This window comes from Halichoeres trimaculatus, unplaced genomic scaffold (assembly GCF_033239565.1).
Source record: "Halichoeres trimaculatus isolate MK-OKI-2021-1 unplaced genomic scaffold, fHalTri1.1 fHalTri1_scaffold_20, whole genome shotgun sequence".
In the NCBI taxonomy this organism is placed as follows: Eukaryota; Metazoa; Chordata; class Actinopteri; order Labriformes; family Labridae; genus Halichoeres; species Halichoeres trimaculatus.
Genome location: NW_027437198.1, coordinates 14,912,824 through 14,936,565, shown reverse-complemented (window position 1 = coordinate 14,936,565; position 23,742 = coordinate 14,912,824). Strand labels below are relative to the sequence as shown.

Sequence of the window (23,742 nt, the reverse complement as noted above, 5' to 3'; positions counted from 1 at the left end):
GGATTCGCCTTGTGTACTTCATGATGTTTCATTTGTGCTAGATTTGGAGGCACAGTTGGCAAATTCAGGTTGTGATCAGAAACAAGTAGGTCGTGTCAACAGCAGAGAAGTGAAACTGCATGAATCATCACACATAGTTCACGTGGACTCTTTATGTACGCCTGTGCACATGCAATGCACATTTGTGTGCACAGGTGTGTTTGCTCAGAGGCTACAGGGGAAAGATGACAGTTTTAGTTCAGAAAGGAGGTCGAGGAGATAAGTCTTGAAACTAAAAGTTAGCCGCCTGAGTTTGCTTCAAATTTGCATCCTTTGCAGATTATCATGTCAGCGTAACGGGTGTGACATACATACTAGAGTTAATTCTCTGGCTCTAAAAAATTAAAGTATGTTAACCTGAGTCTGACCCAACTTTCACAACATCATAAGCTGCCCTAAAAATGTGTCAGATGCTTCTGATGTGCCATCTTGGGAACAAACTCTCTGCCAGCATGGGTCCCCCCCCTTTTCATGCTCTACTAACCTGAACTTTCCCCAGGGTGTAAAAGGGGAGCCAGGTAACACGAGAGGCCTGTTTCTGAGAGCCGGGAGCATCTCTCCTGCCAAAGGCAAACACGAGTGACACTCATGGAGCCGTAACCTTCATCGATCCATCCACCACTGTGCTCCCTCTCCCCGTTCTTTACTTCTACTTTTCCTCTGTCTTCCCGCGCACAATGACCTACTTTCCTCCTGACCTGTTTATGCAAGTGCAGCAGTCATTCAAATCAGGGAAAAGGGGGACGCAGCAAAATCCTGCAGGGAGTGTCACCTTGATACCCATGGGTGCTGCAGTATGTACGGTAGCTAATGCAAGACATCCAAGAAACAACTCCTTTACATCCATATCCTCAAAGAGATGGAGGACCACATGTTTGCTCAGCAATGGTATGTGTGTGGTGTCTCTGGCAGCATTGTGAAGGGCATTGATGTGTCAGGCTCAAAGAAGTGCTTTGTTTGCAGGCCTGGATCAAGTTGGTGCATTGGGTTAACTTCCCTTCCCTCCTCCTTCCTCCCCCTCTTCATTGCACCTCCTCCTGCCCTTTATGTTGTTATAAACATGACCCCCTTTTTGGTTTATAATAAGACTGGAGGGAAAACAGTTAAAGATATGAAACATTATTTTGGAGAGTCGACCCATTTTGAGGATATTAGGCGAATATTAATAAAAGTGCATCAAAATGTGCAAGTGTTGTAAAATCTACAATGATCCATTCAAGGAGTTGTGAGAATGATCGTCATATACAGCCTGACCTCTTTGTCTAAATGTGGTGCCATATAACAGAGAGTTTATGTCACAGCTGTGTTTTCTGTGTCAGGACAAAGAATGCAGTGGGACACAGCCAGGAGGTTGGCAGGACAGTTGAGCTGGCAGCAGCAGTCAGAGGCTCAGACTGTCTCTGCCCCAGCTTTGTCCTGATCATCACACATCACTGACCTCCCTCTTTTTTTCTCCCTCTCTCTTCTGATATCGTGTGAAACGCTTGTTTTTACTGCACTGCATTTCAGTGGGGACCACAAGTTGTTGCAAACTGAAGTTGATGCAACAAAAGCAACCATTTGGCTTTGAAATCATGTTGGAGCAGAGACTGTTTTAGATTGACTTATGGTTATGTGGGATGTGTGATCAAATAGGTTAAAACAAAAACTGCATTAGACGTGTGTGTTGACAAACGTGAGTGTCATGCTTCATGTGAAATCATGTTTATGATGCTACTTTTGTGCTGGTGTCTTTTTAAGCAGAAGTGGGTCAGTGTTACATCAGATAAGCTTGCCAGGGAGTTTTCTGGCTCCACCAGGCAAAGTGTGTCAATGCGAACCTTCTTTCATTGCAGATTAGCCTTGGTTGCCAAAAGAGCTGTTGGCTGTAGGGAATGTTGGTAAGCTCTAAACAAAGGTATCTCTGCACACTGGAAATAAGGCGTGGCTTCCAATCTTCAGGTTCCGACTTTTGGGAAGAGTTAAATTTCATATTACTCAATACTTTGCAGAAAACAAGGCATGTTTCTATATCCCAAAGTTTATAAGACTCAGAAGAATTCTGGTTTCTGTGATGTCAGCCTGTGTTTATCTTGTACTGAGGGCTATTGAAGGTAAGTAAGAGTCTATGTACACTTTTTCAACATCCAACTTTCACTGAGCCATGCATACATTGGTAGAAAAACAAAGAAAAACCAGGTTCTTTTCATGATATGTTGATAAGGTCAACATTCTTTTTATTGTATTTTTCGGTCTTGAAATGCTCCCATCTCTCACAATGAACATTAGTGTCTTTACATATGTATTCATGTCAAAAAAGAAGTGATGGCAATGACCAACCAGTCCAACCACCACCCATCTCCAACTGCCTGTTTTTTTTGTCCTCTTGTCTTTTTCTTAAAACCATCAGCAAAAACCACAAACATTACTGATTAATACACACTGGAAAAAGTAGGGAGAGGGGAGGAGAAATGAGGCAAATACATGTCATCACTGTCAATAGGAGAAAAGACACAGTAAAAATGAAAATAGTACAACACCTTGACAAAAAAAGAGGATATAAAAACCGATGAAATAAACATTACAGTGTCGTCAGGGGAGGGGAAGCTTTACATTTATACACAAGCACCAAAAGCCAAACATGGTACATAGACTTTTGTTGAACAAGGATCCAGTGCAGAGAGTTCATCACTGCCCAGACACAGAACTACCATGAAGCGGGATGATTTACCCCTAAAATTAAATTATAGAGGCACATGGGAAACAAGGGACATACTTGTATTTCTTTGATTTAATCTCAAATTATTGTCTGGAGATGTTGACATGGAAACTTGGCTCCTGTCCAGATTTCATTTCACAACAATCTGAATGCTCCATTTATGGCCTTAGGATTCAAGGGCCTCATGGGGCGATGGGAATTTTATTTATTTATTTATTTATTTATTTAGGGGGAACCTCTGAGTTGACCAATTGTACAAACAGAAAATCAGCTGAAGCAATCAAGTGGCCATTGGAAATGATAATTGTTTTGTTGGAGTCTGACCAAGATCTGGAACAAGATTGTTCAATCAATCTCTAAAAGCAGAAAGGTGTTTAAAGAGATTATAAAAACACTTGATTGCAAATGGATACTGTGAAAGTGTTTTGGCCAGTAAGTTGGCTTTCTCAAGAAATGTTTTTCTGCACGCAGCCAAAGCCGGCCTAAAATTGGCCAATCATTATCACTTGGCATCTAGCAGTAATGAAAGCACTTCCAAGAATTGACCACTAGTACCTCACCTCTGGATTCTGAATTCATATGCAGGAATCTAATCACAGAGATCATTTTTACCCCCTAAAACTTCATTCATATAGAGTTGGGTACAGGCCACTATGGTCCTATTTGGTCACAGCATTGAACCTCATATAAATTCATAAAATATCCAGTAGACAGCCTCTTTTTTAATGGCTGCAAGTGCGAACTTGTTCAAAATTCAGTGCACTGTAACATGAATTTGACAACCTGGTTTTGTCCCTAGCCTCCCATGCCTTGAAAACTAAAGGCTGCGTTATGAATCTTAAAAGGTCTGTACACATTCTCTGTCTATGTTCCCGTGGGCTTTTCTACAGTGATGGGCGTGTAAAGTAGAGGGAAATAAATACATTGGGCCAGTGAATGGTAACAACATCAAGAACAACAAGATATGGTTGATAAAGCTCAAATAAACTAAAGGCTTAAAGCCTGCAGCTGGTGAAATCCACCAAATATTTAAAGGCTGGTTAAAGGTAAAGAAATTCAAACATTTTAACGAGGCCCTTGCCTCAGGAAACAACATGTTCTCCATTCAGTGCTGTTGGCGCTCCAAACTGGACGGCCATATCTGTGTAAACAGGGCATTAACAAAAGAGTAATGCTAAAGCTTGACAATCAAAAGTGAGGCATTTCAATTTAAATGGGTCCTGCTGCAGAAATGTGGCTGTACAGTAAAAATGATTCATAATAGGATGGTCACTTTCAAAACCCTCTTTTGCCGCTGTAGGTTTGTCTTATTTTTCTTGAATTTGTATTCAAATTTCTTTGTAAAATATATATTTATAGTAGATACATATATTCATATATCACAGTAATATACAAAACAAGTGCTTAAAAAATAAAGGTAATGGCGATTTTTTGTGTAATAAAGGAGATGATTGGGAAAATATGGGTAGGTAGAGGTAGGGCCTGGGAAGAGGTATGGAACTTAATATTTGTAGTGTTGGTGCTTCTTTGGTCTAGGGAATACCCCCAGTGAATGTTTGCATTTGACTTTAATTAAGGCAGATAGCCATACAAATGTATGTTTGTCTACAGTCAGATATGTACCAAATTTATAGTACTCATAAAGCTTACAAGTTTTCCTACATTCTTGTTTGTAAGTGATCAAAATGTTGATGGTTGCTGATGGACTCTGCTGGATGCTGTTGAATGAAAAAGGTAGAAAAGCAGGCAGTTCCATTCCTCCTCTTATAATATAAACAAAAGTGCTTCTGTAAGTATGGAGAGGATGTAAGAAATGATAAATCTGTACAATATATACAAATATGATACAGCCCTACAAGTTGTCCATTTGTTTTGGTGATTTTCAGAAGGGTAGGGGAATAGAAAAGCCCAGCTTCCTGTCCCAAGGGCTTTAGAAAGGTGTTCAATTATAGGGCAAAGGCATGACGGCAGGGTAGTTCTTTGACGAGAAATGTCTTATAAGTAAGTTGTGATGACTTTTAAAGGTCATCTAATCTCGCCTCTTATTTCGTCGTCCACTTGTCTCTTTTTTCCCGCTTTCCTTCCTGGCCCCCTCCACTGAAGCTGCCTGTTTACAGACCCCAACTTGGCTCTCCCGGTTAATGTTCTGTTGCATGAGCGACAAGTAGGGATGCTGGGGCAGGGGAGGGGGTGTTGCTGATGGAGGCGTTGTCGGGGACTCCTGGCCAGAGGAGTGCCCACTGCTGCTTCCAGAGCTCATGGCCCGGTGTTTGAGTCTGAGTTTGTGAGGCAAGGCCGTGCCCTTCACCTCCCCCTGAGGATCCCGGCCTTGTGCCTGGGAGCAGCCCTGGGAAGAGGGCAAAGGTGAGGCTGATTGGTGGAGGCCAGAGAGATGCTGGTTGTTGTAGCTGCCCCCATCTGAGCAGGACGAGGAAGGGGAGTCGTCATCATCTGTGGAGGCCTCTTTGTCAGAACTGCGAGGATCTCCATCACTGGATGAGGTGTCTTTGCTGGAGGTGCAAGGTTGGCCTTGGTAGAACACCTCCTTTCCTTGCCCACCCTCATAGGTAAGCACAGGCGGCTCCTCGTCTTGGGCACTGAGGTATAAATGATGAGGCTGCTGGAGATGGTGGTACAGATTGGATTGGTTGACCCCCTCCGTTTGTTTGTGGAGGAGCCCTGAAGATGTATCCCCCTCCTGCTGGTACTGATGCTCCTGCTGCAGGTGTTGCTGGCGAAGTTGGCAAACTTTGTAACTTTGTCCATCTTCGGCCTCATTATGACTGTCTGAGTGCTCGTAAGCAGATGAATCTAATGATTTCCTCTCAAGCTGCTTTTTCAGCACAGTGAGTCCCTCTGTGGGGCCATCAGTGACTGGATGTGGCAGCTGACCGGCATTTGTCTGGTTGCTGCTGCTGTGCTTCTGGGATGCTTGCTGACTGGCATCCTGGGGCCTGGTCAGGGTGTCCACTGGATAAGAGGCACTGCTGGAGCCGTACAGGATGACGCTCCTCTGGGCAGCAGGGGGGTGAGGGGCAGGCTGGCTGACAGTGTTGATAGTGGTAACAGGCTCTTGGTTGGGTTGTTGTTGGTGAAGGTGATGCTGCTGCTGCTGTTGCTGGCTATGGTACGCAGCCCCTAGATCCTGTGAGTGCTGCTGGATCTGGTGGTGAGTGGGCACAGAGGCAAGACCACGGTGGATGTTGAACATGATCTGAGTCGTTGTGCCATTGACAATATCCATCTCCAGTCTGTCACCTTCCTGTTTTATTTCAAAAGGAATTGGCTCGGGGCTGTCCCTGGAGGATCCGTCTGACATGTCAGAGAGGGAGCCACGGGGAGAGTACTTCACCAGCTGCCTGTGGCTTTCACCATGCCCTGACTGCTCTGTTTCTGAGGAATCAGAGTTCATCATCACCTGAGAACCACTAGAGTAACCGCTGGAGTAGTACTGGGTGGAGGAGGAGGAGGAGCCTCCATTTCCACTGTTGTTGCCCCCACTTATCTGTTGACTCTTTTCAATGTAGGAAGCAGTGCTTATAAGGCCAAAGCGCAGCTTCAGCTGGAGCAGCTCTGTCTTGAGCCTCACATTCTCATCATTCAATGCAATGACACGATTCTCCAAAACCATATCATTGAGACGTCTCTTCTCTCTGGAGCGCTTGGCTGCTTCGTTGTTTTTACGCCGTTTCTCCCAATAGGAGGCATCCTTTTTCTCATCAGAGATGAATTCGCGCTTCCTCCTACAGCTCATGTTGGGTTTAGGTTTTATGAGGCGGCCAAGGCGAGATGGGCTTTCTTGGACAGGCGACTCTTCATAACCACCGTACGCCTCAAGGCAGTTTAGGTCGTTCCCTGAGGGTTTGTTTAATGTCTTGAGAGCTGATGTCAGATTTTCCATTCTTGTCTTGTGGCAGCCAGTTTGAAATGTGTTCCTAGCAACGAGGGAAGAAGGTCAGAGGTCAAGGGAAGGAGCGGGTGGTGACCCTTCACGGACCTCAATTGTATGGGATCAGTCTCAAAAAGCACAAGTTCTCTTTGTCTTGCTTTTCAGTTGTTGTCTGATCCAGGTTTAGCAAAGAACAGCACACTCAACACCTAAGCTGGTCCACGGATGTCCTTGATCTCTTACAACCAGTAAGATGTAGGGCAGCCCGTCTACCTCAGCATGTCAATCTATTGGAGAAGCTCTTTTCCTTTGTGTGTCTTCTCTCAAAAGCTGCAGAGAAAAATGACAAAGAGAAAAAGAAAATGTTAATTCACATAGCATGCCATGTGCATTCTAACGTCAGACCTAAAACGATTTATTTTAAACTTTCTTTCACAACCATTTTTTTACACACAGTGACCAGACACACCCAAACATCATTCTCTTGCTTTTAATTCATGTCTGCATGTCTGGCTCTTACTATCGGTGTCTCCCTTGGCAACCAGTTAATGGCCACTAGACCTTAGTGTCTGACCCTTTGACCTCACTATTGTTGTGCTCTGTCTGCAGCCTGTGACCCCTGACCCCTAGCCTGACATGTTGATTTTGACTTTGGTGATGTAACGAGGGCATCAGGTTCATTGCAAGGCTGAAAACCCAGTCTCATTTTGTCATTCAGCTGTTGCTGTTTATAAATGATTTAAATAAAGAAATATCTGAGCTGAGCTGATATTAAAAGCTGGTAATTAGGACAGGCGTGTTTGGTATCTGTCAACTTAAATGACTGCTGAATCAGCACAGGAATTGCATCAGTCGAACACATGCTGAGAGCCAGAAATAATAGACTTTTAAAGCACAAGCTATTTTTTTTCTTGTTTGCCTGATGGGTATTTGGGCCAGACAGAGCGAAGAGTGAGTCAGATGTCGGGTTGGGGCTCCCTGAATCCATTTTGGAATACTTCCATTTATAAATTCCTCCACAAAAGACAGCCCACCTTTCTTAAAACATCACAACACCGTCTGAGCAAAGCAACCCCCCACCAATGTGTTCATCCGCTGAGGAATGTGGCAGCATTCCTCACCAAAACAACTAAGTGCAAAATCAATGATGCATAGTGAACAGATAAGGCAGACAAAGGCAGCAGCCAGTGCAGGTCAAGGATGAAGCGGCTGCACATCAGAGGTGTGGGGGCCGGAAGGTGGAGCATCAATAAATTTAGGTCAGGGGCTCGTGGGACAGAAGAGGCCAAAATAAAACAGCCTTTGGTTGAATCACTAGACAAATAAAAGATTTCAGCTGTGTGTCAGAGAGTTAAGGTGTGTTACCAGACAAAACAAGAGTGACACAGAAACTATCTGGGAGTGACGCAAATGAATCAAAAAAGAAAAAACACTCTTTGAAAATGCTGGTATTATAGAGAGGTAATAACACCAAATCACTTCCTAGAAGAATAGTCACACGTGCAGTTTTCACATGACTCGAAATTCTAATAAAGTGGGACAACAAAGAGAGGACTCTTTCTTCACTCAAGATACCATGAACCCATTAGATCCTGTTTATTTTCAACAAACTTGCAGCAAATAAGTTTTACAGCATCTGCAAGTTAAGCTGTAAAAGCACCGTAACACCATCTGAGTCTTTAATCTTGTAATTTGCTGGTTGTACTTGTTTTACTGTCTCTTTCCCTAGATGTGACACCATTACGTAACTGTGAGTGTTGCCTCACATCAATATGAATTTTACTCTAAATTCAAACTTAATCATGTAAGCTACATTTCATTCAAATCTATTTGCCTATGTCTGGTTTTTCCTCTTTCTGCTCTGCTAAAGTGTTTCAGGTCATCCACGTGAGCATCAAACATGTGGCCGGGTGGCACAAGAGAGGAAGAATGAGCCTAGCGAGTTTTTCTCAGCATGTCCCACTGACCCAGAAACTGGGGACCGGCCGCGCTCTGTAAACACAAGCCTCACTGTACGGCTCGGTGCGAATATAGGTCAGCTGAGCTGGAGAGGTGAAGCAACGAGAGATCAGAGAAACAGACAAAGAGAGACTGGGGATTGGAGAAAAAAGAAACAAAACGAGGAACATCAGAGAGTTACGGCTCTGTGTAAATAGAAACAGAAGTGGAAGCAGTTGGAACAGAGGCAAAAATGAATGGAGATCAATAAGAGAGAGTTCAAACAAAGAGAGGGATGGTGATGAGATTATACTGTAGCTAGGCAGGGGGGAGATACCAGAGGCAGTTGCGACAATGTTGGTATTGCATCAATAGAAGGAATGTGTCACCCATAGCAACAAAAAGGGGGAAAACAGAGGGGGCAGCCAATCGTATTGGACTTTCTCCCCCTTCCTCTGAACCAGCGGTTTGATAAGACCCAGCAGCAAGTGTCTGGATTCAAAGTTCTGTAACAAAAGAGGCTACGAGTGACATCACCACGTGCGTATGCTACATATGTACACATGTATGAGCTGTGGTGCATAAATAACTCACAGCAACCGCTCTCTGTTTTTATTTTGTGCATTTTCTGACCCTCTTGAATATTCAGATATGATCTGAATATGCCTGAATCACACAAAGGTGTTATAACTCTCATTCACAGCTCATTCTAAAACCCGTTACATTCACCTTTGCGTCGTCCAAATCATAAGAGATTTATTTTCTCCCCTTCTACTTTTAGCCACAATAGCACAGATGAGTGTGCAGCAGGTCAAAAGAAGCTTTTCTGTGTCAGAACTTTTCCAGCAAAACATACAAATAAATCTGGCAGAAGGAAACTAACCTACAGTGCACCACAACCCACTACTCTCCACACGTTCCCCTGACCTAGATTACTCTTTCCAATTTATCATACAGTCTTCACGTGTCATCACTGGGTCTCTGTGGCACTTGTGGAATGATAGCACAGAAATAGAATCCAAGTTGCACTCACTCACACAACCACAAGGCCAGCCCTGCAAGAGACTAAATGTGGCAATGAGCTTTGGAAACAGTGAGTTCAAACCCCTGTGCACGTGTTCCCACGAAGCGTTTCAGGAAATGGGAGCAGGTCTAAAATAAAAAGGAGAGGGCGGTGGAGGGGAGGGGAGGGAGAGGGGGGTTGCTTTAGAGTAGGAAAAAAAGGGAGAATGATGAAACTGTTGGCCCCCCTCACCCTGGGAAGAATGCAATGTATGGCACGTGGTGAAGAGTTGGGGGTCATGGGTGGGGTCTGCTTGGTTTTCAAGTCTGGGGGCTCTCAAAGCAAAAAAGGAAAAGGGAGAAAAGAGGGGGGTTGGTTAAGAATGGGCAGCATGCCAGGAAGGCAGAGTCCGATTCATGCACGGTGCTTGTTCCAAGAACACACAGGGCCATATAACCCCTCTCTGGAAAAGGAAAAAAGCAGTGACTCAGTCCATGTGTTGCACCAGTCACATGCACTCCTGTGGCCTACTAAATGCTGTAATTCGCCTCTGTGCTGGCTCCAAACCGCAGCACAATAACAAAGCACAGCCCTCATCTTTTATCATCTTACATGTGCCAGGAAACCCCGAGAAAGTCAAGCGGCCATAAAGTGGGACAGGATGAAACTGCTCCATGAACTTCCCTCCTGCAGTTTTTTTTTTTTTTTTTAGTAGACCTGTTTTTAACCTCAAGAACCACAGTTGTCTCTGCAGTGCACCTCAATGATGTAATACGTTTAAAAATACTCAAAAACACTATTTTTATCGTGTCATGATCAATTAAATGATACCTCTCATCTCGCGCGCTATCGCCCATTTCCGCATACTCGTCTCCTTTTCTTTGTTATGGGAAGGAATTTATTTTGGTGGGGTTTTGATTCTGCCTTTTTAGTCAGAGGTGGTTGAGCGGCTCAGCCCCCCCCCCCTCCCACGGGCCCAATGTGACCTACATTCATGGCTGGCATAGAGACCCAGTGTTTGCCAACCAATTGGCAGCGTCCACTCCGCAGCACAGCGCTGCACAGCATCGCCACAGACTACGGGTTTCCGTCGGTTGCGTAATCTGCCCCTTCTTTAATCCACTTTAATTATTTAATTCAAATATTATGCAACCTACACAACGTCTGCATTGCTTCCTATACTGTGTACTTTAACACATATGGCACATGCAGAGCTTACGATTTGGAAAAATGATTCCATTCATGCCTCAAAAAACTGCACATTGATACAAATACATGAAAATAAAACTCCAAATTAATCAAATAAATCTAAAAGATAGCTTTTATGAAGCAATTTTCTTTGATTTTGGCTGATTTGATTTTGAACTGTTATTGCATGTGATGTCTTTACGCAGAGGAAATGACCATAATAACCATGCGCACGTGCGGTGAAAAACCACAAAGCCGGTTTGAAAAAAATAGGCCAAGCTTGAGTTTCTCTTTCTAAATCATTTTTTCAACGAGGAAATTTACATAATCTACATTTGTATATGTTTTTACTATATTTGCCTATAAGTTACGACATAAAGATCAAGCTGGGTTTGTTCCGGTCCGCAGTCTTGAGTTGTTCATTGCAGCTTAAAGTCACATGAAATGGTCAAATATCATTATTTGAAGTAGAATCGAAGACTTGGCGTAACGCATGTTGTCCCTGACATAGCAGCACAATGTGAGAAATATGTAACCCCGCATGCCTCCTTTGTTGCACTGTCTGACAAATCATCCTCATGCATATTTAATCGGATCGTCAGTCACCCGAGGCGACTGCTTGAACCCAACTTTGCGATAAAAATCACCCAAAAAAGGCACATCCCAACAAACAATCCATACATATCCAATAACCATGTTAAAAAAATATAAACCCACATTTGCTTCTCCAAAAACCTCCCTGACACACACATGACCCACATTTGATCCAGATGTTCTGATCCACAGCTCACCTGGCAGCGTGCGCACTCAGCAAAGCCCGTGAACTTCACCATTCCTCATCCTTTTCTGTGTCTAGCTGCCCGGCGTGTAAACAAAGCCAAAGAAGTAAAAGCGAAATGTCCACATGTATCCGGGGACGGATGATCATGTCTGTCTGTCTGTCGCTGTGTGCTCTGGATTGTGTTGTGCTCCTTCAGACTGAGCGGCAACTAAAGGGTTAACCCAGAGGGCTGCACAGCCGCTTTAACCTTTACAAAGAGCTGCTACACGTGACGGAGAGAAGTGTGTCCTCAGAGCCTGCATGGGATTTTTCCAGTTGTCTGACTAGCCTACTAACCCAAAACAGGAGGAGTATTAGAGATTGCAACTGCCTTACAAACCGCACACTTGGCCACTCACTGCCTTAATAAAAATATTGATAATAACGATAATGATGCAAATAATAACACTATTAATAAAAATAATAATAATAATTATAACATTAATACGTTTCTGCTTCATTTCAAAAAACAACAAGAAAAACTAGGATAAAGACACAAAACAGAACACTGAATGCACCAAAACTTGCGCATTTACGCATCATAACAGCAGTTGGGACCCTGCCTCATTACAAGTACGACTTTCATTCAGTATTCAATCCAACTACATTGTTTCCGGTATCGCATCATATATTTATTAAAAAAAAGAAAAAAGAAAAGAAAAGTCTTACATCAGTCCCATAACCTCTGCCTATACACACCCCCCTCCTCTCACACACCCCCTTCTCACACACCGACCCTCACTTCTGCATATGGTGCTTATCATGCCTTGACATTGAGATAATACAAGCAAGAAAAACAAACAAGCATGGAGTTAAAAAATGCAAATTGCTAGAAAAATTAAACCACCCAATGAGAAATCAGGAAATCTAGAAGAGAAATTTCATCATTCAGTGTGAAATAATAAAACAAACTTACTTTGTTTAGTCCGAAAACGTCCCGGTTTAACTATCCACTCACAGCATCTGCTGCTGCTCTCATCCACCAAGACTTCGTCCGTCACTTTCCAAACACCAGCTCCTCCATTAGAGCAGGTATATGCGAGTGTGAACACAGTGCCGCTTGTTTTCAATGCGTTACACATGTCATGTTTGCCCCAATTCCCCCCTCTCTCTATCTTTCTCTATTTCCTCTTCCCTCTCTCTCCCTTTCAGTGCTTCTCTCGCTGTGTCTCTAAATGTATGTTAGTAGGTCAGTTGTTGCATAACAGGACGCTTTGGGTGCCTAGTCACGTTTTTTGTTTCTCTCGGCTCTGCCCCCTCCCTCTCTCCTCGCCTTCAAATCCTGTTGAAGGAATGGAGATTCAGGGGGAGGAGCCAACGCCAGGGGGAGGGGCTTAGAGCCAGAGCCAGACTCAGTCATAGCAGGCCTGTGATACCCATAATAAGGTTACCAGACATTACAGGCAACAGAACAGTGGATAAATCATATAACACAACACGTGAGCTCAGAAATAATAATAGATTCTGATTTTATACAGCAGAGGGGACGATTCTCATTCTTGAAGTATGTTTCATAGACCCACAGCTCTGAGTTGTGATCTGTCTCATGGTGTTTCCTATGATAGTAGGCCGGCCCAAATCGGTATCAGCAGGTCAGGCTTCTTAAAGATCAGTGATTGGTGATCCGCCCTTCCTCCCATATGAAACTGATCTTATATACCTCTGGGAAGGTCCTACAGCTAGCTATTGTTGCTTTTTACTCTGAGACCTAAAACTCAGGACGCTGTATTGTTGTTTAAGTCGAACATAAAGATTTTATTGTTTCACTAGGTATTGTTAAATGATTTCCAACAGAATAAAATTGGAACATTGAAGGTATATATACTTTAAGTTATAAAAAAAATAGAAAATAAAAATCAGTATCAGCAGGTCAGGCTTTTTAAAGATGATTGGCCAGAAAATTGTGATCGGTGCACCCCTAGAAAGCAGTTGGTCTGAAGATTACTATTAACTTTTACCCACCTTTGAAGGAGAGAGGACTTGTGTCTCCCCTACTCAACCTGTCATGAAAACTTTTGGTGACATTTGTCTTACCCATCGCCTCTTGGATCGCTCCTTACAGATTTAATAGGGTCTTTCCAAGATGGGAATTAGGCTATCAACCCCTGCAGATGGGAACAGCTCTACCACAAGCTCTAGCTAATTTTAGCAAACTCCAAGCAGAGCACTTTTCTCTGTGTAAGTAAACACTCTGATTGGAAATGTGTCAACGCTTAACTTAGCTGCCAGAAAGCCTGTTCAGTTTGGAGAATATATTTTAGATACTTTCACACATACCTCTTTTTTTCCCTTGGAGCACACTGATCAGCTGTTTTGGGTCTCCTGGCTTCAAACAAGACTGAAATACAACCAAACTGAAACATAAGTGAATCTGTCAGCAGCAGAGTAAGTTGGAGTAGCAACAGCACTGTAGTATTTTTTTAAATCAGAGGATAGCAGGAGGAATGGAAACGTGTTCATTATGGTTCATTGTGTTTTATCTATTTATGGTTAATGGTAAGAAAGCACACCTTTTGCTTTCATAGTCAGAAATAATAACAAAAGGGTATGTTTGTATAGCCAAGGGGGAAAAGTTTGGCAAGAATCAGGTAAAAACTACTTAGAAGACAGGGTTGAACCATCAGAACAGAGCCAATCTAATATCTGAAAGTGATTTTGTTTACACCTGTTTTATGTAGGGATGGGTACCTTTTACATTTGAAACGATGTGGTACTAATGCCCGGTACCTGGTAATCATTGCTGGTGCTCAACGGTACCAATTTGCGGTACTTTTTTGTGTATGTGGTAAAAAATAACAATTTGTTTTAAAATGAAATATATATTTTTCAACTTAACATATTTATTGTCAGATATGTAACCTTGCAATCTTGTGTTCATGTCCAGCACAGAAAATCCCCTAATCCTCCACTCTCTCACTGTCACAAAGATGCATTTAGGTACCTAATTTTGGTAGCTTTCGCTTTTGCTCGAATGGGTAACCCGTACTTCTGACAGAATTCAGTCGGTATCCATAAACGTACCTCATTCGGTACCCATCCCTAGCTTTAAGCTTGATAAACCCTTGTGTTGTGCTCTTGGGTCATTCTGACCACAAATGACATCTTTTGCTATCAAAAAAAGGCTATAGGCTACTTTTCAAAACAAGGTCTATTGGCTCTTAAAATTATGGTAATGCGTTGGACTGAGGTAAGATCAAAGGTGTAACACAGAATTGATGACAACTTGTTCTACATACCTGAAATATAAGTCAGATTAAGCCAGAGTCATTTTGACCCCAGGGGACAAAGAGTGTATGGCAATTAGGAGGACAACACAAGGGTAACATGTAAAATCACAGAAAACATATGGAGATGCTGCTTGATTCAGTATTAAAACAAAAGACAGCATACCAGCACTGATACCACCAAGGGTTTTTTTTGTCAGCCAAATTTTTATAAAGTCCCTGAATTGCTGGAATAACACTGGTGTCAACTGCACCTAACACCTGTGAAAAGAATAATGACACTTACGTTAGCTCCTCAAAAACAAAATGAATGCAGAAGCAATTATCTGTAACAAGTTAATGACGCACCATTAGACAAACATGAGTTTTAATTGTTTTATAGAAAGGAACTCCTGTGGAATTGTTCTGAATGAACAGCTGCATATCTTTTGCTTTACTGTAACTTCCCTGACACACACACTTTCTGTTGTATTGTTGCAACACGTGGAATACCAGGAACTCAAACTCACTGCTCTGGTCTAAAGGCAGAGCATTTGTGTTGATACGTCTTGAGCGCTCGCAGGAATGTGAGTCATGTTTGCAGGTAAGCGTGTTGATGAAGCTTTTTAAAGCATTTTGTGCAAAACGACTCTGATTCAAGCACCGTTAATTTTTTGATTGCAGATCAAGCTGTTGGACAAGCTGAAGCAGTTGGGTGTCTTTTTATCACAGCAGCATGCTGGGAAACGGTGTTATCGAGTGTTCTGAGAAGTGACCTAAGTTAGTAAATATTTAGGGCAGCTCCTATTAAATTGTTGGTGGAAAGCAGTGGAGCTATTGCCCTTACATGAAGTGAGTTTGGACTGAAACTGATTTTGGTGCACGTGTCAGATAGCATCTTCCTCCGTGCTACTTCAGGTCTGCTTACTGTCCCAATGAGCGTGCCGCACATAGTATCATCCACGCTCTGATTTAAACTGAAAAAAAAAAAAAAAAACTACCTTGATGCTGACGTCTTCTGCAGATGCTGCTTTTCATTATCACCTTTTATGTTCAAGGCTGTGCTATCTTTTGCATGGGAGTGAAAGGGGGTGTCTTGTAGTGTGAACGTGCCACACGATTCCATCAAAGATGTTATGTCGTAAAACTGTAACACACGTTTGCATTCATTGTAGTGAGTTGCTTGATCACTGTTGTGCTTTGTTCATTTGAAATGTGGTAAAAATTTATTCATTACTTAAAAAAAAGACTCACGTGTTGGTCTTGATCAAACACTGTGATAATTTCTGTTTTTGTTTTAGTAATGCTTTGTGAAATGCCACAGCAGTTGCTTTTTTCAAAGCAGAATCTTATTCTTATCATTCACCTCACACCCACATCCCTGGACACTGCATCATCAGAGGGCAACCCTGCATGCGGTGACTCCAATTCTCCAATTTGAGCTAAATAAGGATCCCCCATTCCTTTGCACCCTTTTGTCTCCTTCTGTCGCTGGAGGAGACAAACAGCACTGATAGAGCAGAGGCATTGGCCATGAACTTGGCTCCCCCTCCCCCCATGAATCACACACACACACACACACACACACACACACACACACACACACACACACACACACACACACACACACACACACACACACACACAGCCTCTCTCTGCATCACTCATGCTCTTCTTTTGCACCCTTTCCTTATCCCTACCCCACCCAATAATTTTCCCCCTTCCAGCTATGTCTGCAAGCGTTCCCATGGCAACTGTCGCACTGCCTGCCTAGCAACAGGCTTTATCCTTCCCTGTTTAAAAAAAAAGGGGGGAGAACAGAATTGGGGGAGGGGGATGGGGGTTAGGGTTGTTTTTTTATGGATGAGGGTGAGTATGGTAGCAGAAAAGCAGCATGTTGCGGTGGATTCATTGAATCAGATCCCCTCCTCTCTCCAATATCCACACCTGCAGCACCTGCCTTTCTTTTACGGTTTCATTTTACCTCAGGCATTTTTTAGTTCACTCATAGTGTATTTATAAATTAAAACGTTGATTTTTTTTTTTTCCATTTATAGGAGAAACACTGTCCGTTTGTATTCTTCAGCTCTGGGTGGGTCACAAACAGGCCACCCAACTAAAAGCTGTATATTTTCTAATAGATAACAAAAAAATGTAAAAATTTAAAGTTCATTTCAAATACCAGTGTTAGAAAAAAATTACCATAATTACTTGATAAAATGACAAAAAAATGCCATATTGAATTTTTGAAGAAAATAAAAAATGCCATTGCACCAACTTCTGCATGCCTACACTGTTTAGAATGAACAGTATGCCTTAATTTTTACCTGTGTAAGATCTGAAGGGGCCACCTTGTGAGGCACTGGTAGCCAAGACATAAACACAGCAAGAAACTGAAATCTAAGCAAATGTTTATATATTTTTAATAAAAGAAAATGTCTGATTGGACTTGATAGGAGCCAAATTTACCTGCCAGCTCATTTCTTTATTTTATTTATTTTTTGCTGTGAATAAGACTAGTCAAGCTGGCATGATAATGTCAAACATCTTTCACTGACCAAAACAAGCGTTAAATTTTCAGATAAAACCTTGAAGGTCACTTTAGGTCACTACAGCCCTAAGCACAACAGATTCTTGTGTTGATCTCACTGCCATTATTCTCTTTTGAACAATGTAGAAGCCTATCATTGTCAACAAAGCTGCTGGCTCATCAAATAAATATATCATTAAAACCAGGAATTAAATCAGCACAACAATCTATGTGGTGCCTGTTGTAACAGTTATCAGTTTCTACTGGTACAAAAAATGATATGCAGAACTTTTAATTTTAATTATCAGTAGTGACGGTTCTGTTTTACTTTATAAACAGCAGGTACAGTAAAAATAGCCATGATTAATGCTATGATTCATATCTTCTGGTAAATGTTGAAACAAACTCTGCAGCTCCAAGATGAAGCCAAAGTTTTGGTCTCTGCTGCCCCCTGCTGCATCCAATCTAACATGTTCCTTTCTTAATTGCGCCACTAGTTTGCTGAAAAGCAGTCAAGTCGACATGTTTCTGTTGACTTTATGCACATAATGACAACAGAGGAATTTCAAACCAGCCAGAGCTAACATTATGAAGACTGTACGTGACCGGAACCATTGCTCTGTCCTGGATTACCCTCCTACTGTTGTGATTACAAATGTCAGGTATTGTCGGTGTCTGAGCTGTTGAGAAATAACTGACACACCCACTGTCTGTGTCTCTATCTGCCTGCAGGACCTGAATGCTTGACTCCCCTCCACACCTGCATTTGTCAGCACTTGTTGACACAGCCTTATCCTCACTTCATCTCAGTGATGTATTCTGTCATCACCTGTTATTGAGGAATAATACAAAGGCTCACGTAACTAACCTGGAGAGTTATGTTTAATGCAGTGTATCTAAGGTCATGTTTCTGCTTTTGCTTTGTCTTAATTTAATTATGTACTCACTTAATAAAAGTGTATGACCACACTTTGGGGATCCCTGATGATGCAATCATCACCAGGTTTTACGTAATCTTGAGAGATCCTAGAAGAAGAAGTAATAACTCATCACAACAAAGGGGTTCTGACAAGTTTTTATTTTATTTTTGATATTAAAATACACATGAAGACAGCAGAAGTCAAATCCTCTTTATCACCTCTGTGAGGATTAACATGGTGGTAATAAAATCTTTGTGAGCCCAGTGAGATGTGAAACACTTAACACAGTACATATAACAGTGAGGAGGTCCTGCACGTGACACAAAACAAGTATTGATAAATACAGTATGTGAAAAATGAACTTTTGTCTTTTTTTAGATCTAATTTGACAGAAAGTTTATTTGTTTTGTACCTACCATCTGTCTGCCTGAAATTACACCTTGTACCAGTCTCGGCTTAGTGGTGCAAAATGTGCAATATGCCATCACTCAAATACAAGTATTCACTTACTGTACGTGTGTTTTTGATGTACTGGCTTCAGAACTTATAGGACCCAATGTGTGGGCACGTGAAGTGAGCAACAGTGTTGGTTTTGAACAATGTGGTGTAAACAGTTCCTTGAGCGTTCAGTTATCACAGTGTATGCAACAGGGAAACTAACACTTGACACTTTTACAGATGAGACTTCCTATCTGAGCAACACTGATTGGTGCTGAGACGTAGTAGTTTATAAACAGCAGGTTATGAGATGAATGTTACAATATAACACAGTATTTGAACAAAATTCCACACGTTATTAAAAGTTTGTTAACTCAAATGTTGAGTTCAGTCCTTCTCAGTTCTGTTTTTGTGCTCGCTGAGTTTGTTTTAAGAAGTCCTGACGTTGGCAGTCTCTGACTCACTAACTCAGCCCTCAGTTAACTTTGGCCATGAGCTGCTCTGTGAAAAGCTTCTTTAGCTGAGCCACCTCCTCGCTCAGAGAGTTGAGCTGGGACTTTAGGTGAGTGTTCTCAGTCTTGTACTGGATCTCTGTCGGTCCTTGTGTAGGAGAAGTCTGGACATTGTATCCAGAAGCTGAGGTGTTGTATTGAGGAGATAACCTCCCCCTTCTGCCCTCTTCCCCTTCCAGCTGCTGAAGCCAAGGGCTGGTGCAGTGCCCTGCTCCCATCTCACCCCCACTGAGTCCTTTTGACATCTCTCTTGGACCTTCCCGCCCCCCTGTGAAAAGTGTTGGGCTGCGCCTGGCGTTATCTGTTGTAGCATCGCTCAGATCGCCACTGCTCGGCATCTTGAAGCGTAACTTGTGAGGAAGGTTTTTCATGGCTTCGGCCTGGTCCAGCTTCTCTCCAGAGATCACAGCAGTGTGATGGATGTCAGGAGAGTGGTGGAGGTCATAGCCCACCTCCTCTGCACTGTGTGGTGATAATTTCCCATGATCACTCAGACGGTCTTCAAAGAAAATTGGGCTGCCCACGCTGGAGCCGCCTGGTGTGGAAAACCCTGAGTCCTCTGACATGTTCCCACCGTCTCTGGATCCTCTGCTGCTCAGCTGGCTCGGCTGGGAGATGGGGTGTGAGACTGGAGGGTTAGGGAGGCTTCCATCACCTCTCTGGAGGTAATAGTGGGGAGTCACAGTTTGAGTGTTATGGTGAGGAGCTGTTGGGAGAGGCAGAAGGGTGGTGTTGGAGGTATCTTTGACGAGGCCAAAGCGAAACTTCAGAGCCAGCAGCTCAGCCCTGAGACGAGCATTTTCTTCCAGCAGAGCCAGAACGCGGCTCTCCAGAACCATGTCATTAACACGCCTCTTCTCCCGTGAGCGCTTCGCTGCCTCATTGTTCTTCCTCCTCTTGTCCCAGTAGCCGTCATCCTTTTTGTCAACGGGGATAAACTCACGCTTGCGGCGGGTGCTGGAAGATGGGCTCTCTTTTCGCTTGACAGCAGGGCTACGACCCAGTAGGGAACGGGCCAGCATGCTGCTGGAGGTCATGATGGACACGGCTTCATCAGTGAAGGAATCACCTGAAGTCGCTGCTGCTGGCTCCAGCGTCTGTAGCACTGCCATGTCCTGCTGGCCCCTCATCTGGGACTCCTCTCCGAACATTGTGCCTCTCTGGTGTGAAGTGACTTATATATCTCTGTTCAGAGGGGAGAGCTTCTGGTCTTTTATGACGCAACAACAGTGCCACCTAGTGATGAAAGTTGGGGGAGAAAAGAAGGAGAAAGGTTTAGTGGTTACGCAAGAGGCATTACAACACAATATTATGTAACATTTCTCCAATAAAACGGGAGCAATATGTACCATAACCATGTAAGCCTCATTATATGCTCAATATGGGGGCGGGGTATAATTCAGACACAGCCAATGAGCTAGCAGGCTTCTGGCGTCACTATTTGCACACTGTTTCAAAATAAATCCTGACATCGAGAAATTGTGCAATTTCCATTATATCATATATTTTGTCAAAAATCTGTAAAATCTTCTGTGTTTCTCTACATTCATGTTCATATCACCACCAATGAAGTCCTCCCCGGCCGGCTCATGGTAACACTGTTAGACGCCTCATTGGCACTGACCTACATGTCTGACAGGAACATGCTGATCTCCGGTCGGTTATGTGAGCTGACCTCACTGCTGGGGTGTAATAATGTAATAAGCATCATCGGCATGTTGAAGTTTCTAGTCGACCAACAGGCAATTTAAAGTTGAGCTTTTCCTCACAGATTTGCTATTTTTGCATGTGATCGAATAATTGAACAAATGTTTTTGCTCTTGCAGGAAAATGCGGTTTAACGCTTTCAAACACGAGCGGTTAAAAAAGTAGTGCACGGTTACTTTAATTAAATTTTTAAATAACACCATTCAACAAAGTTAATGCACCAGCTGTAACATTACGAAACGCGTAATTTTGAGTGTAAGTTTGAATACTTTAGCTGAATGAGTTAAACATTTTTTCTAATTCTTCATCTCTCGTTTCCTTGTTGTCAAAATGAAAGTCAAGCGGTATAACATAATGTTTTCACTTTTAAATAAACATACAGAAAGCTCTATGTAGAAAACTAAAAGACTTACCGATAAAGAACAGCGATTCCCACTGCTGGTTTGTCCACCGCTTCTCGTCTCTGTCTCCCTCTCCGGGCTCACTCTGCAGATCCACTCCTCTCTGTTACTTAATATTATCAAGTGTGCGGCGTATATCCACTCTGCTCCACTTGGAATAGCGCTGCTCCTATTTGTAATGTTGAGTTCAGCTCAGGACGGTCCCTATCCTCACTTGAACCAAGCGAGGCCCTTTTTGTGTGTGTTTTTGAGACCGCCCTCCTCCCTCTCCCCCCTCCCTCCGCCGTCCGAGGGAAAGCTCCTATCGGCTTCTACATAACATTGCAGTTCGGGCATCATCATCATCATCGTCGCGATCATCACCATCGTCATCCATTGACCTCGTTCGCCCCGCCCTCTGGGACAGATAATCTGCTCACAACAAAAACGTGGCCCGATGTGGCTCTTTACTTTCTCGCCCGGCATGTTCAGACGAAACAAGAACTTAACTCATAAATAACTCAGATGTGGAGATAATACGGCTTCTATAACGTCCAACACTTACAGATATCCCTTTATGAGCTCTGTTTCATCTGTTGTATCAGAGGTGTTTTGTAGTAGCTTTATCATAAATCACAGAAATTATTTTCTGTTCATCTGTGAATGAGAAATGATGGTCACTATCAGGGGTTTTGTTCCCTTCACCATCAGTAAGTTAGTGCAAGACAACATGCAGTACATATTTGTCTACTGGCAATTTTTTCCATGAAAAATGAATCAGCATTCATGCCCACATTTCTTTTTCAATACTCCGAACACATCTATAGAGTAAACGCTGAACATACTGAGAACCCTGTGGCCCATAGCCCCTCACACACACACACACACACACACACACACACACACACACACACACACGCACACACACACACACGCACACACACACACACATATACATACCGGGTATGGGATTACTTATTGGGCGCTGCTCACAGGAATTTAGAGGTGACAGGGTTCATATACATCAGTGTTTGTGGAGCAGGAGAGGCGAGACTCTGAAGACTTGTAATTCTCAAACTCAGCTAAGTAGTCATGATGTAAGAGCTTTAAGGAGTTAAAGGGGCTGTGAGGACTATCTGGAAATGCAAGTGTTTTTCCAGATAAAGACTGTTTCCCATAAGCAGCTGCACCCATTGTAAGGACGTGACTCTTCCCAAGGCTTGTTTGTTTTGAAGCAAATGAAAGGAGAGCAGAGCTTCTCTGAACATTACTTTTCTTTGTTCAAGATAATTTTTCACTGGATACAAAGCGACGAGGTAATGTATTTATATCAAGTGATACTCACAGCCTGGTGCCCTGAGACGTGTTCGTAACCCGAAACGTAATGGGAATCTTCCTTATGTCCTGTCAGAGCTCATCAACCAAGCAGAGCAAATGTAACCTCACTCTTCATTTTATTGATAGACTCTCAAGTTTGAACAGACCACTGCAGAATAACTGCTGACTGTGGGTTGGAATGGACATTATCACAAACAGCTTTGCCCTTTTTTAGCCCATGCTCTATCACTCTCCTGTGTAACCATCTTTTTCTTTTTTACTGTCCAGCTCCTGCGTCCAACATAGTGTTTTCAGCAGAGAAACACAGATCTCTCTCCTCACTGCTGAACTTTGCCGGTCATAGAGACTTAAATCAGTCCGGACCCATCCTATCAAATTTGGAAGCTGAGAAATAGCATTAAGAAATAACCTATTTTGGTGCTGTATTCTCATGTTAGACAATCAGGTTTAGATCTAGAAGTAAGACTTTTCAAGATAAGTCTTCACCGTCCCCTTTTAGCATGAAAGTTTCCCATTTCAACAATGTCTCCTTTTGTTTTTTAGAGCCATGTAACAGTGGAGTTTCCAAGAATGTGCAGAGTTCACCGTGAAATCAGCCACTTTCCAGTAAAGTAGTGAATCTATGAATAGCCCGACAAAGTCAACATTCAGATGCAGTAAGAACAGACAGAGGCTATGTAGTCTGATACATGTGTTTGCTGATCGGCACGAAAAGTTGTATGTTGGGCAGCATGCAACACGTGGCTTTGTGTGTTGAGAGTGAAACAAGCACGAGAGGTTCAGGCCGAGAGCCTCAGCTGACCTCTGCTTGTACAGTGGACTCTTGTTTGTGCTTCACTTTTGTATGCACACAGGACGATGAACTGCATGTACTGTATCATATCAAATTTGTCAACTCTCTGAGCAAACATGCTCGTGTTGACAGAATGATACACTCCAGGGGCCCTTCCTGTTTGACGACCTTTAGCCTGTACATTTACAGTACAGTATCCTACCACTCTTTAATATGAATGTTCCCACATGTATGTTGAGAAAACAGGATTTCTAGCTTCTTTTATACTCTTCCTTTTCTTTTGTTGTCAGCCAAGAGAGCATTTTAAACTCTTATGAAATGTTTACAGGATGCTTTTTTGGCTGAT

The 23,742-nt window shown here is 42.8% G+C and overlaps 3 protein-coding genes across 4 annotated transcripts in view; 1 reads left to right on the top strand and 2 right to left on the bottom strand.

Moving 5' to 3' along the window:
* The window catches only part of plppr2a (phospholipid phosphatase related 2a), a 146,955-nt gene that overhangs the window by 20,959 nt on the left and 102,254 nt on the right, over positions 1-23,742 (top strand). The gene's annotated exons all lie outside the window — the stretch shown is intronic.
* On the bottom strand, positions 2,249-12,784 carry LOC141810035 (uncharacterized). Of its 2 annotated transcripts, none has more exons than XM_074697337.1 (2): positions 12,492-12,784; positions 2,249-6,956 (listed from the first exon to the last, which is right to left on the bottom strand). In XM_074697337.1, exon 2 carries the CDS (start codon positions 6,636-6,638, stop codon positions 4,767-4,769), a length of 1,872 nt encoding a protein of 623 aa, XP_074553438.1. In that variant the 5' UTR covers positions 6,639-6,956; positions 12,492-12,784; the 3' UTR covers positions 2,249-4,766. The 2 variants fall into 2 exon arrangements, with proteins under 2 accessions (XP_074553438.1, XP_074553439.1); XM_074697338.1 differs by lacking the exon at positions 12,492-12,784 and adding an exon at positions 11,547-11,737.
* Positions 18,080-21,556, bottom strand: nfil3-6 (nuclear factor, interleukin 3 regulated, member 6). The gene is made up of 2 exons (XM_074696129.1): positions 21,299-21,556; positions 18,080-20,414 (listed from the first exon to the last, which is right to left on the bottom strand). Exon 2 carries the CDS (start codon positions 20,327-20,329, stop codon positions 19,142-19,144), a length of 1,188 nt encoding a protein of 395 aa, XP_074552230.1. The 5' UTR covers positions 20,330-20,414; positions 21,299-21,556; the 3' UTR covers positions 18,080-19,141.

What these genes read in the sequence shown, in the direction of transcription:
- LOC141810035 (XM_074697337.1), bottom strand. Translation starts at nt 6,638, where the DNA reads ATGGAAAATCTGACATCAGCTCTCAAGACATTAAACAAACCCTCAGGG.
- nfil3-6 (XM_074696129.1), bottom strand. Translation starts at nt 20,329, where the DNA reads ATGTTCGGAGAGGAGTCCCAGATGAGGGGCCAGCAGGACATGGCAGTG.